Source organism: Scylla paramamosain, chromosome 1, assembly GCF_035594125.1.
Source record: "Scylla paramamosain isolate STU-SP2022 chromosome 1, ASM3559412v1, whole genome shotgun sequence".
In the NCBI taxonomy this organism is placed as follows: domain Eukaryota; kingdom Metazoa; phylum Arthropoda; class Malacostraca; order Decapoda; family Portunidae; genus Scylla; species Scylla paramamosain.
In genome coordinates this window covers 30,735,088-30,749,028 of record NC_087151.1, presented here as the reverse complement: position 1 = coordinate 30,749,028, position 13,941 = coordinate 30,735,088, and the positions used below count along the sequence as shown (strand labels likewise).

Genomic DNA, 13,941 nt, shown 5'->3' with positions numbered 1-13,941 from the left:
TCTAACTGCTAACTCTGTACAGGGGCCTTATCCGTCCATGTATGGAGCATGTTCCTTCACATGTATAGGGAAGGTTCCCCTCATACCGCTCTTTTAGACAGGATGGAATCAAAAGCTCACCAACTCTCCTCTGTTTTCAGCATCTTTCTCATCGCAGTGAAAAAGTAAAATTTACTTAAAAGACCAATACTGTAGTAGATAAGATGTAATAGATAACAATTTCGCTTATGGGGTGTCCAGGACTTACCACTGGGAGAAACAATACACCCGAGTTAAAAGTAATATTTATTTAAGAGACCAATACTGTTATAGACAAAATCATTCAAGTTATGTTTAACACTTGTTCATGGGGCAAGGTAATGCGAGGCAACAGGACGACTTCGGCCCGGTTTACACCAGCCAGTCACCGTCGCCGCCGTCACCGTCCGTGACGTCACAAACGGTGAGCTAGATGGAAACTGGGACCCTCAGCGCTGACAGCCGTCTCGCCGTCAGAGATGAAATCATCTTTTGACGTTGGGACGGTGGCGGTGTTGCCCATTATCGATGGTGTTGGATATCCTTGATGTCATGAAAATGTGAAATATTAGTATTTGTACACAGAGAAAAAAATATATTATTATAATAAATGTTTAAATATATTTTCCTAAAGTATGAGGTGAAGACTATTGTTCGATGAATCTGGAAACGCGGAAAACGATACACTCTCAACGCAGCTGATCCTGTGGTAAACACACAGCATTCGAGCACGTGCAGTGAGGACCAATTAGTATGCGGTAGGCTCCATGGAAGCTGTTTCTATCACCCCTCATCTTTGCCTCTCTAAGGATCTTCTGCTCTCCTCGTAGCGGCCTCTCCAGCAGTAGTTGCCGTGCCCATACTGTCCATCTCCTTCGTCTTGCTGGCCTAACTGGGCAGTCTTCCGTTTCCGAATCGTCCAACAATATGAGGGCAGCAATGATTTGAAGATCCTCGTGGTCCATCTTGTTTTGGTGCGTGTTGCGGACTGACGGGTTGACGTCACACCATCGCCCTGTGATGGACCACATCTCCTCCGAAGTGGACGGTAAAGTTTGTGACGTCACGACAGTGACGGTGACGGGCTGGTGTAAACCGGGCTTTCCTTTCGTTGTAATGAAGGACGTGGAGGACCTGGTCGAATCCTTATGCATCGCGATGACGCCTGCGTCATTCCCTAAACCCCAAAGCTTCGAAACACTGAAACGAACGAACAAACACGCACACTCACCTTGTAATATTAAAATAAAAACCTCAACTCACTTCACCTCACCTTGCCCTTATTTGTGTGATTATCCGTATTTACACTTAACAAGCGTCTCACAACTACCGACTATAGTACCTCCGTTAATGCAGTGAACCCAGCGAAAGTGGGGCACATTGGTAATTTCATAATTCCATCCAGTACCTCCGTGGTCAAAAATATACTCTCCCCATTTACTTGGATAATTGTAGGCGCGTCGAAACCCATTGGAAATACTTCGTTTTGTTGCCGCTAGACTCAAGCTGTTATTGACTGCTACGTAAATCTAACAGCCACAATTCAACACTCAACGATATCACGTAAAAGCGGAAGGATCTTTTAAAACATCAATCTAAAGTGTGCTAATAACCATCTTACCTGGGAAAGTTCACCCCCCTAAACTATCCCTGAAATACTCTAAGACTACGCCCCGATACGTCCCGAACTTTGAGGAGGTGGATTAGGGGCAAATTGAAGCATCTTCTAAAATCTTCAGTGTGATAATTTTCAGCACTTCGGGATCTTTTTATCCTACAAAAGCACATGTCAAACAATCCCATCCCTGAGATTTTTCTCGTGAGGAAAATAATTATTGTAACATTTCACATTCACTACTCCCACTAAGTGAATAGTGAGGTGCTCTGTCTCTCCAAACCTGCTCGTCTAGACCTTTGGAGTGAATATTCAGGAAAAGATTTACTGCATACATATTTTTTTATGTGTTCATGGATGTACACAGAGGGCCGACGGGGCTAATAATGTGGATATGTGTGTATGAGTGTGTGGTGCTTTGTCTGGGCCACCCCGTGTAGGATTGCCGGCTGGTATATATATATATATATATATATATATATATATATATATATATATATATATATATATATATATATATATATATATATATATATATATATATATATATATATATATATATTAGTAAAGAAAGCATATGATAGAATTGGTAGGAAAGGGTTGTGTACTGTTTTGAGATTGCATTTGGGTAAAAGTTAGGTAGATGGTTAAAAGAATGTTTCCTGTGAATAATGAGCACCTGTTTGAATGGTTGGGGGATGGGAGTAAAGTAAATTAGTGGTATCCTTTTCAGAGCAGTGCTGTATCCTCGTATCCTCTGTTATAAGGGAAGTTGATGTTGAAATGACGAAAACATGCTTAAGTCGTGAATTCTTTTGTGCTTTTGTTGGAAAGAGAAATCCGAAGCGTCTGTTGTTTGCTGGTACTCAGTTACTGGTTTATTCAGGAAATAAAGACAACGGTAGCATTTGAGAGTGCACTCCCTTTTAGCTTGCCTCGTCTCTAGCAGTAGTATACAATCCTTATATAATAGTTAATAGTTGTTTCCGTTTTTATTTTAAATCCTTGTCAACTGGTAAGTAGTGTTCGACACCATTCTACATTTACCTTTGAAGTCTTTGATTATAACTGCTTTTGATGTATCTAGTTACCTCCATAGCCTATTCAGTGTTGTAACGAGTTAGTTGCTGCTGATTAGTAATGGAGGTTTTAATCATCAGGAATCATCAGGAAAACACTAAGAATTACGCTTTATAATTATGTAATTGTAAAACCATTTCTGTAATTCATTTCTGGTCCTTTACACTCTCTCTCTCTCTCTCTCTCTCTCTCTCTCTCTCTCTCTCTCTCTCTCTCTCTCGAATAAGATAGTCATTCTTCAGATACATTATCGGCAACTAATACAGACGACATTACCCTGCTAAGGAATGTAGGGAAGAGAAGAGAGTATTGAAGCAAGCATGGACAAGAATAACTTGAGACTTACCTGTCCTGTTGAGGGATTTCTTGTAAACGGGAGTCAGCCAATGATAGGTAAACAGAAATACGTTAAAGCAAAGTTTGTGATATGAAAGATACAGATGACAAAAAAATTACTTGTTGCATACTTTTATCCTAGTATTTTTGTTTGTTCAGTCCCGAAGAGACACTCAGGACATTTATGCCTGGATTTGTGCTTAAAAAAATTCTCCAGCTAGTTCTTGCCTAGTTCTTGTCCTAGAATAGTGGAAGATGAGTGTTATTTTTGTTTCATCTAATGCAGAAGTACCTATAATTTATCTAGTGCATACCAGACTAATTGATCTCTTGCATACTGAGACAAGGCACCTATCTGCATTCTCCCTTAAAATCACACCATATATATACAGAGTTCTGAAGACTTGCACAGCATACCTTGATACCTCCATATCAAGACACTATCTATATACAACAATATTGCCTTCATGTGGAAATGGGTGAAGGCATAGATAGCAATAATTATCGTATGCTAAAGCATCTTTCATCACAAGCTTTTTAACATTATTCCTCCTGTATTATTCCTCCTATAATAATAATCTTATGTTGCACCTGGAATCCCCTAACCTTGCATGGAGTAGCTACTTGCTACACTTCCTACTCTAGTATGTCATGGGTTCTTTTCAGCCTTGACTTAACACTCGTGTTTATCTTGTGGAAAACGAGACTGTGGCTCCTACACATAATATATTCAAAGACTGTCACAAATTATATTTATTAGGCTGATAATAGCAAAACAAAAATTCTGGTTAATTTTATTTGTTTTTATAACATATAAAAAAAGGGGGAGGGACTAGAAAAATTAATGAAAGAAATGGACAGACACTGAATCTTTATATGCAAATATAATATTTCATCTCCATCATATATGATTTGTCTTTGTAAAATGTACAAAATTCTCTAAGGTAATTTCCAAGATTTATACAAAATAAGTACATAATCCTACATACTTACTAAGTGACTTTTTGTACCTCAATAAAAATACAAGATATAATGTCACTATCTACATTTCTTTGGATCACTAAATATTTGCAAGATAATATGCAAGTGTTGCATTTCATCCAAGTACATGAGAAATTCTGCCTGAATGATGAATGGCACACTCTTACAATCAACCTCTGGCAGCTCAGGAAAGTGCAGCTGACTGACAACCTTGCAATTAACTGTTTTGGTTGGAGAGAGAGAGAGAGAGAGAGAGAGAGAGAGAGAGAGAGAGAGAGAGAGAGAGAGAGAGAGAGAGAGAGAGAGAGAGAGAGAGAGAGAGAGAGAGAGAGAGAGAGAGAGAGAGAGAGAGAGAGAGAGAGAGAGAGAGAGAGAGAGAGAGAGAGAGAGAGAGAGAGAGAGAGAAAGCCACAATTGCTGCACACATTTTACAAGGCAGTAAAAAGCACCATTTTTATATTCAATATTTACATATGTATATATGTATACCTATATTAATGCTGAACTTTATAAGGCTTTGTTTGACTCCTGAACACTAGCAAATCAAACCACGCTGTGAAAGTAGGAGACTTACTTGAAAGCTGTTTGTGACACTGGTTCTTCTTATTTACATAAATTTATGGTATGAAAAACTGAATAGTAGCTTTGATATAAGACATTTATACATTTTTAAAAAAGGAAGAAAAATTGAAATATTGAAGCATTTTTTAAATAGACTCTGAGATTATGAAGTGTAAGGCCACTTGTCACCAATGCCACCAAGCTTTTAAAAATTATCAGCGAGATCAACTTTTGTCTTAAAACTGCCGTACACCATGAACTCTGAATCTATAAAGGCATGTGTACTGTAAATTACCATGATTACTGTTGATTTTTAACTCAATCAATGGGAAATATTCAGAATTTGCTTCCTTTTTAGCAAAGTATTGGAAAGGATCTCCATTTTGATCATATTCATAATTCCCAAGAAGAACACCTTCATCATTTTCAGAATGTAGCCCCCAGACTTCAAACTCTTTGGGAGCAGAGTCAATTTCTCCAGAGGGTGACAAAGATTTAGGTATATGTTCAATGGTAAATCCAGTTGGCAAGACACTGCCTGCTAGCTTGATAACTATGTACCCTTGAGAACCCTTGAAAGCCCAGCACTGTCCAGGCATCCTCTCAGGCTGGATGATGATGCGAGGGTTGTTGTTGGTGGGATACCGGAACAGTGGAACTCCTAAGATGCTCAACTCAGCTAGGTGGACCTGCAATGTGAGTGTGTCAAGCTGAATGTACTCTTTAGCCAAACAATGGAAAAATGTGGTTGTTGAGTAAAAGCATGTTGAAATAAGAAGTTCAGTAACATCTATAAGGAATTACCTATTGAAAATGACTATATGAAGATACAGTGTCTGAGTAACATGTTTAGTATGAACAGTGACTGAGAAACAAGGAAGCTGGGAGGGGAATTGGTGCTGAAAGAGTTGATAGATCAAGCAGAGCAGGGAGTATTATGATGGCTGAGACAAGTAGAAATGATAGTGAAGGGTTTTTGGTGAAGATGAGAGGTGTAAACCTAAGAGGAAGACCACAAATAGGCTGAAATTTTAAGGAAGAATTAGATGTAAGAGGAACAGTCTGGAGTCTGAAGAACAGTTGTATATTATAGCGTTATAAGGACAGAACTGGAGACTTTCATGAGAAATCACTTGCATTTGGTTTGATCAAATAATGGATTAGATGCAGGCAGGATGACAATCCTATTATAGTAAAGAACAAACTGGAGATGCTGAAGCATCTGCATTAGGTTTATAAGTATATTTATAGATGAATAGATGAATACTTACATTATATTTCATGCACATTATAAAAAGGGACTTGGAGTAAGAGAGCCAGGAACTCTTTCCTTTATTTTAATTTTGCAATGAGGAAAGACATTCCCTTGAAAAAAGATGTCAGCCTGATATATATATAGATAATTATGAGAGTTTATGTGTGGACACTGCCACAACTATCTCCCCTTTGTGGGAGCATCAGCCTGCTATAAACATATAAATCTAATTATTATTATTATTATTATTATTATTATTATTATTATTATTATTATTATTATTATTATGCTGCTGCACAACTGTCCTTTTCACTGAGCATGTTGGTGAAAATTGGTCCTCTCTCCTCTAGAGGATAAGATGTGAGTAATGTTTGCAAATTTATGAATAAAGATACCTTGTATTGATTACCTCCTTTTACTAGGAATTGTCAGTCTGGTTTACAGACAGATCAATGTACTGTACAAATGGAAGTATTTTTCAAGGTTTATGATAGCTATCAACCAAGTTTCTTAATTAGACTAATTATCAATACATTCTTGACCTTTTCCTAACCTCTAATCCTGCTTATGCTGTTACCCTATCTTCTCTGTTGGGCTCCTCCAATCACAATCTTGTATCTTAATCTTGTCCTATGGCTCCAATCCCTCCTCAGAATCCCCCAAAGCACAGATGCCTCTGGCATTTTGCCTCTACTAGCTGAGGAATTATTATGCTGATTTTCTTTGGAATGACTACTGATTCTGTGTCAAAGACCCATCTCTGTGTGCTGAGCACATAACAGAGGTGATTGTATCTGGCATGGAGGCATACATTCCTCACTCTTTCTCTTGAGCTAAACCTTCCAAACCTTGGTTCAACACAACCTGTTCTTGTATTATACATGGTAGAGAGGTGGCCCACAAAAGGTACTTGAGCCTTCCATCACCTGAATCTCATGCACTTTATATTTCTGCCTGGAATCATGCCAAGTCTGTTCTCAAACTAGCCAAAAGCTCCTTGATTAATAAAAATGTCAATATCTTTCAAGATCTAACTCTCCTTGTGGATTTTGGAACCTAACCAAAAACAACTCCAATATCTTTGCTTCTTCATCTTTCCCTCCTTTATTTCAACTTGATGGCACCACTGCTATCACATCTATTTCTAAAGCTGAACTCTTCACTCAAACCTTTGCTAAAAACTCTACCTTGGATGACTCTGAGCTTGTTCCTCCCTCTCCTCCAACCTCTAACTACTTCATGCTACCTATTAAAATTCTTTGCAATGATGTTTTCCATGCCCTCACTGACCTAAACCCTTGGAAGGCTTAGGCCTGATGGGGTCCCTCCTATTGTTCTCTGAAACTGTGCCTCTGTGCTTGCACCTTGCCTCATCAAATGCTTTCAACTCTGTCTATCAACATCTACCTTTCCTTCTTGCTGGAAGTGTGCCCACATTGAGCATGTTCCTAAAAAGGGTGACCATTCTAATCCCTCAAACTATCGTCCTATTGCTCTAATTTTCTGCCTATCTGAAGATTTTGAATCTATCCTCAACAGGAGGACGATTCTTAAACATCTGTCACTTCACAACCTTCTATCTGATCATCAGTATGGGTTCTGTTAAGGCTGCTCTACTGGTGATCTTATGGCTTTCCTTACTGAGTCTTGGTCATCCTCTTTTAGGGATTTTGGTGAAACTTTTGCTGATTGCCTTGGACATATCAAAAGCTTTTGATAGAGTCTGCCACAAAGCTTTGATTTCCTACAGCTTCTATCCTTCTCTCTGTAATTTCATCTCAAGTTTCCTTTCTGACCATTATACTGTTGCTGTCACCCACTCTCTTCCTATTATTCATCAATGATCTAAAGCAAACTTCTTGTCCTATCCACTCCTATGTTGATGATACCACCCTGCACTTTTCCACATCTTTTTATCAACGTCCAACTTTTCAGGAAGTAAACAATTCATGCAGGAAAGCCACAGAACACCTGATTTCTGATCTCTCTAAAATTTCTGATTAAGTGCTCTGTCCCAGTCTGTCCTTTTTGTATAATCTAAAACTGGAAACTTCACATCTCATCTCTAGGGAAAACAGCTTTGAAGTTAGGTGATGAATTGTCTCTGCCAGTGTTTTCTCATCCCCCTAGCTGCTAATTCTGTGCAGGGGCCTTATCCATCCATGTATGGAGTATGTTTCACATGTATGAGGGGATTCCACTCATATTGTTCTTTTAGACCGAGTGGAATCAACTCTTCTCCTCGAACTATCTTCAGTCTCTTTCTCATTGCTGCATGCATCTCTTGCTATCTTCCATCACTATTTTCATGCCAACTGCTCTTGCTAAATGCATACCTCCCCTCCTCCAGCAGCCCTGCTGCACAAGACTTTCTTTTTTCTCTCATCCCTATTCTGTCTACCTCTAATGCAAGAGTTAACCAGTATTCTCAATCATTCTGGAACTCCCTCCCTACTTTGTATTTCTACCTTTCTTAGACTTGAACTCTCTTAAGAGGGAGGTTTCAAGGCACTTATCCTGTATTTTTACCATCGCTTTCAACTCTGGGGAGCAGTACCTCAGTGGGCTTTTTTTTCTTTTTTCCCCCTTGAACAGTGCCTCTCCTACACGCACATAGTTTTTTTTTGTGCAAAACAAAGAGTAATTTTATGCTCTATACAATGGACAAGCATTATGCTTAAAAGGAAAAACATTGAAAGGGGCAAAAATGTCTAAGATTTATATGGCTAGTCTGAGAAAAGAAAAGGATTGAAGTAAGTGGACTAATGAATCAAGCTATACTATTAAAAAATCTTTCAAGAGTGGAACTGAAAGCAAAAAAGGTCCAGCAGTCATTTTACCCTTACAATGCATGGAATCAAATCCCACAGAAAAATAATGCATGCAAAGAAATAATTGTCTTCATGGTTCTAATCCTGCCAGAGAATTTTGCATTGAAAATTATATAATTGAAAATAATCAAGTAGGCATGAATGAAGTGTGATTCTTACTTGATATCATCCAATGCAATGACCACAAACAAAATAGCTGAGTAAACAGCATGTTTCTTACCTGGTAGCTTTCTGTACAACGTGTTGAGATGATATTTCCACCTGCACTTTCCAAAGCATGATCCACCATACCAGTCTTGTCAGCATCATATTTCAGCAGGGCTTCTTTTACAATACGAATCACTGCAGATTCGTTTAATCCACTTAACATGGGCATGGACACTGGAGCAAATAGATTGGAACCATTGTTTCCATTATTTGACACATTGACAGTAGCTGAGAGTGTGGCACCACTGCTACTGCTGCTCATATCCGAGTGTGTTCCAGAGACCACCACCACACCATCACCACTCATTACCTAAAAATGAAGATTGAATGCTTACTTCCAAGTTTTTTTCTTTCCAAAGCCTGCAATAACATGATTAGCCATATATCAACATAATAAACAACACACAATCTTACCTTATCATGTGCATCACTAGCTCTGCTCAACTTAGCATCAACAACAGCCTCAGAAATTTTGGCAGCAACAGTCTCATTCACAGCTGTGGACACTGCAGATGGTAGGACAGAGGCTACGACTTCAGAAACTGCCACTGTGATTGCTCCTTGTACTTCTGCAGCCACAGCCTCCTGGACAGCAGCATTTACAGTTTTTGGTAAGGTCCCTTCTACTGCTTGAGGTACAGCTTCTGCAACTGCATTGGTTACAACATTTGGCACAACTGTATCAACTGCCTCAGGAACTGCTTTAGCAACAGCCTCCGGAACAGCAGCACCAACTGCTGCATTAACTGCCGTTTCAACAGCACCTTCCACAGCAACCTGCACAACACCAGGAACTGCTGTTGAAACAGCATTAGGAACTGCAACAGCAACAGCTTCAGATACTGCACTTGCTACAGCCTTTGGAACAGCTGATGCCACATGCTTTGGTACAGCCTCTTCAACTGCCATGCTGACACTGTTCTTCAGTTGCTGCTTAGATGACTGAAGTTGTTGCTCCACCTGCTCAGACACCTGTTTACCCAGCACAGCAGCAGCTGCCTGCATCTGGCTGTTCACCTGCTGGGATACTTGTTGACTGGCAGCTTCAGCATGATATTCATGTTGCTTCTGGATCTCAGTACGTAACTTCTCAAGAACAGTATCCATGATTATCTGTGTGCTCTGAGCAATTGCTGCATTGCTGGCTGCCATGGTGGATTCTTTTACATCATTTTCTGGAAATATTCATGATCAGATTAATAATTACATTAATTCAAAATATATACTATAGGATCTTAGCTGAAATAATAATGCTTACAATGATGAAACATGCCTCTTCTATGACAAAGAGAACCCAAGCCAGTAGACAAAATATTTTATAATCCCATTTAACCAAACCATAGATATCAGAAGACTTTAAATAACTTAATTCATTTGATGATATAATCAATAAACTAAAATTGCAGTAAATGAGTAGAAACAGAAATGTGTACTAAATGTATTGCAGGCAAGTCTGAGCAATCAAGTTTGAGCAACAAAGCTGATTTTAAACACTACTATAGAAACTCAGGAGTACTGATGACTGACAAAGGGAACAAATGCATGAAAGGATGGGAATCAAGCAGCAGTGTTGATTTTTACATGTACTTAGCTGATCCAAAATTCATCAAAATATAAAAAGACAACTTGTTAGTAGAGATTGGTCAATATCTGTCATCAACTGAGAATCCATCAATATTTAGATACAGAATGACAATTTCCCTCAGAGCAAAGTATGTCAATTATGAGAGGAAACTGAAAGATCAAAGAGCTCTTCATAACAAACTATACTAATAATAAAGTTGGTACGGTGCTAGATTTATTTGTGCATAGATTCACCCACAGTAGAATATACAATAATTACCTTCCATACTTTTCTTCTGCAATGATGATGTTAGGATGTTGAGTCTAGTTTCTAGTTCCTCTTTAGCCACAAAGTAGCTTCTAAGCCAGGCACCCATGTCAGCCACATTCCAGGAGTCCCCAGCAGTCTCTTGCCCTGAGGAGAAGCCTAAGATATCCCCTAATAGGGTAGTCACATGCCTCTCAACATCTGCCAATGTCACACTTGTGTTCTTGCAGCAACTTTTCACCTCTGATACCAAGGCTGTGTGGTTATTCTGTTAGGAAGAGAAAAGCATAAGATATAATAAAATATGTTATATTTTGCAACTCCACAAAATAAACTCTTTTACAAGCACTAACAATAATTAATAACCTATGCAAATTCAAAAGGAGGGAGGGGATGTTTCACTCAAGTACAGAAAAGATAACAAACCATTCATGATACTAATGAATCTAAAGAATGCAAGTGACATGGTTAACACAGCTATACTGTGGATGTTTTGCAAATCACCACAATGGAGGATTCCTCACTAATAGTAATAAGTTTTAAAATAGCAATGCGTCTTCAGTAAAGGCTTTTGTCAATAATGTTCCTGGCAGTGGTTGATGGACTGGAAGGAGTAACGTTACTTATATATGTATTAAAATTCAAGAGAGAGAGAGAGAGAGAGAGAGAGAGAGAGAGAGAGAGAGAGAGAGAGAGAGAGAGAGAGAGAGAGAGAGAGAGAGAGAGAGAGAGAGAGAGAGAGAGAGAGAGAGAGAGAGAGAGAGAGAGAGAGAGAGAGAGAGAGAGAGAGAGAGAGAGTGGGGGGATGGGAGGGGTGGCAAGGAGAGCATTAGAATGCGCAAAAATAAAAGCATTTGGCAACCTTTCTGTTATGCCCACTCTCCTCAGCCTGCATTTGTGGAATGCTTTTGAACATTCAGAATCATAGACAATCTATATTTCCACACAAAACAAGATAAAGAAAAAAAAAGACTAAACTGTTATTTCAGCTAAAAATATGTTTTTTCGTATGTACATAGTAGTGATTTCACTCATACAATTGGCCATCATCCACACATGCTAAGTGGCATCCCCTTAAAAAAATAAACTAATTAATTAATTAAAAGAATATATATGAAAAAATAAATAAATACATAACAATAACACTAATAAATTAATAAATGCATAAATAATAAAAGTAAATACGACTACCACAACTAATATGATGAATGATATCTTGAAATTTTGCAAAATCAAATGACACTATATAGCTTTCAATGACTAAATATTCTATATGCTTTTCATAAACATTACAAAGATACACCAGTGATTGTATAACACACCTCCAATTCACGCAGCTGTAGGGCAAGTTTATCAATCTGGCTATGGAGTGTTTCCATGCGGTGGTGGTAGTGGTCCTGACCCTCCAGGGTGGCCTTCATAGAGTCTTGCAGCCGTGCCACCTCTGCTCCGAGCTGTGAATAATTAAAGGGAGGAACTTAAGGAGCTTTTGATACATAACTTCATGAAATGAAATATGCATAACATGACATTAATAAACACTAACCTCAGACTTCTGATATAGTCATCATAATTTTGAAATGCAGGTGAACAGCAACTAAATTTAAATTAATTACTTTTCCCATATATTTCATATTTCTCACAAAACTGGAATTTTTGTGTTATTTACTTCAGAATATTATAAGTAATAATTGGAAGAACTGCAACACTTCATCAGTCCAAGGAAAATTTTAAGGCAATTTTAAGAAGCGTTGGTGACACAAACTGCAGGAATGAGAGTAGAAAGCCTAATGGTGGTGAGCCGTCTCTTCCAAAAGTGAGTTGGTATTCTCTTCTGTGTTATATGACATATTTGTATTCTTTCTTTATCTTTAATATGCTACACAAAACTGATGCCAGACTGGGGGTTCTTTGGCTCTGAAGGTGGTGATGGGGATTCACAGATTCACCTTTACTGGGAAGCAATAATCTTATTCTCTAACCATCCTCACAAGCTTTACTTTCCTGGTAAAACCTTCACTCTCAGTACTCAGAAACCTCAAGTAGCTGCCACATAACCTTCCTACAGATAAATTTTTAAGTAAAATAATTTTGCATATGATCCCTTACCAGTCCAACTTGTTTGAGAAAATCTTCCTGTTCCTCTTTAACAGACAACATGCGTGTCTCAGTGTCCAGTGCTGCAGCCTTTGTGTGACTCTCCCACAGTGCTGCAGTTTCAGCTTTATGTTCCTTCAGCTCCCCTTCCACTAAAGACCTGCATGTAAAAGCTGAATTAGCATACATTTTTTTTTTACCATTATAGTAGTTCATTACTATTTTAAACATAAATATGATGCTCTCTAATTCAAGTACGGTAATGTCAGCATACTTAATTTCTTAAAACCACAAAGGAGATTGACTACTTTCTATTATTTATCTATTTTTGCAGAATCTCTTTCTGGTGGATGCCTACTACAGGCTAGAGAGCTCAGCTGAGTCCTGCTGACTGGGAATAACATGTTAAAATTTTGACTTGCACATAGCACTGTAGCATCATGGTCAGAAGGGTTACCCACAATGTGATTTATGATTGTATTAATGATCATATTTTTAGTTCTACTTGCCTTCCCCAGGTTCTAAGATGATGTTGCAATATCAGAATGTCTATGATTTACTCTGCCATAGGTGGCACTTAGCTACACCTATGAATAAATGCTTCTTATGCATTTATATCATCCAAATTTCACTTTCATCCTTTCATTCCAACACTTCCTGCTACATATCTAGGTTCACCAACAAAGTTACTCCTCTTATTCTCCATCTCTTCACACTAGACTTACAAAGTATTCTTCTCTTTCATCTGTCTCACATAAAGCTGACACAAACTCTCTGAAATGTACTTCCAGACTCCCATTTTATTCTTACCCATACCACATCCACATACACACACTGAACAAATCAATCCACTTCCACACACATTCATTGACCCAGTCAACAGGATGCACACATACATACATATAGAACACATAAATTTGTAAAAAGAATTCTATCGCAAAATTATCTACTATTATTAGCTATGAACACATTAATGTTAAAAACTGAGCAACTTGGTAAATATAATAAATAGTGAAAATGCATTCTACAAAAGCCAGGATCTCCTGGACAACAAACCTAGACAACTAATCCCAAGTAGTGCATAGCTATAGGCCTTAAGTACACCAAATACACACTGCATTTCCCAGGG

The 13,941-nt window shown here is 38.3% G+C and overlaps 1 protein-coding gene across 11 annotated transcripts in view; it reads right to left on the bottom strand.

Moving 5' to 3' along the window:
- Positions 1–3,827: 3,827 nt before the first annotated feature.
- LOC135103434 (uncharacterized) overlaps positions 3,828–13,941 on the bottom strand; it is a 98,079-nt gene continuing 87,965 nt past the window's right edge. For all 11 annotated transcript variants that reach the window (XM_064009645.1, XM_064009663.1, XM_064009672.1 and 8 more), the window contains 6 exons: positions 12,825–12,972; positions 12,038–12,169; positions 10,728–10,983; positions 9,299–10,059; positions 8,898–9,194; positions 3,828–5,280 (listed from right to left, as the gene is read on the bottom strand). In XM_064009645.1, coding sequence (XP_063865715.1) covers positions 4,828–5,280; positions 8,898–9,194; positions 9,299–10,059; positions 10,728–10,983; positions 12,038–12,169; positions 12,825–12,972 — 2,047 coding nt within the window. In that variant the 3' untranslated portion in view covers positions 3,828–4,827. The remainder of the gene's footprint in view (positions 5,281–8,897; positions 9,195–9,298; positions 10,060–10,727; positions 10,984–12,037; positions 12,170–12,824; positions 12,973–13,941) is intronic.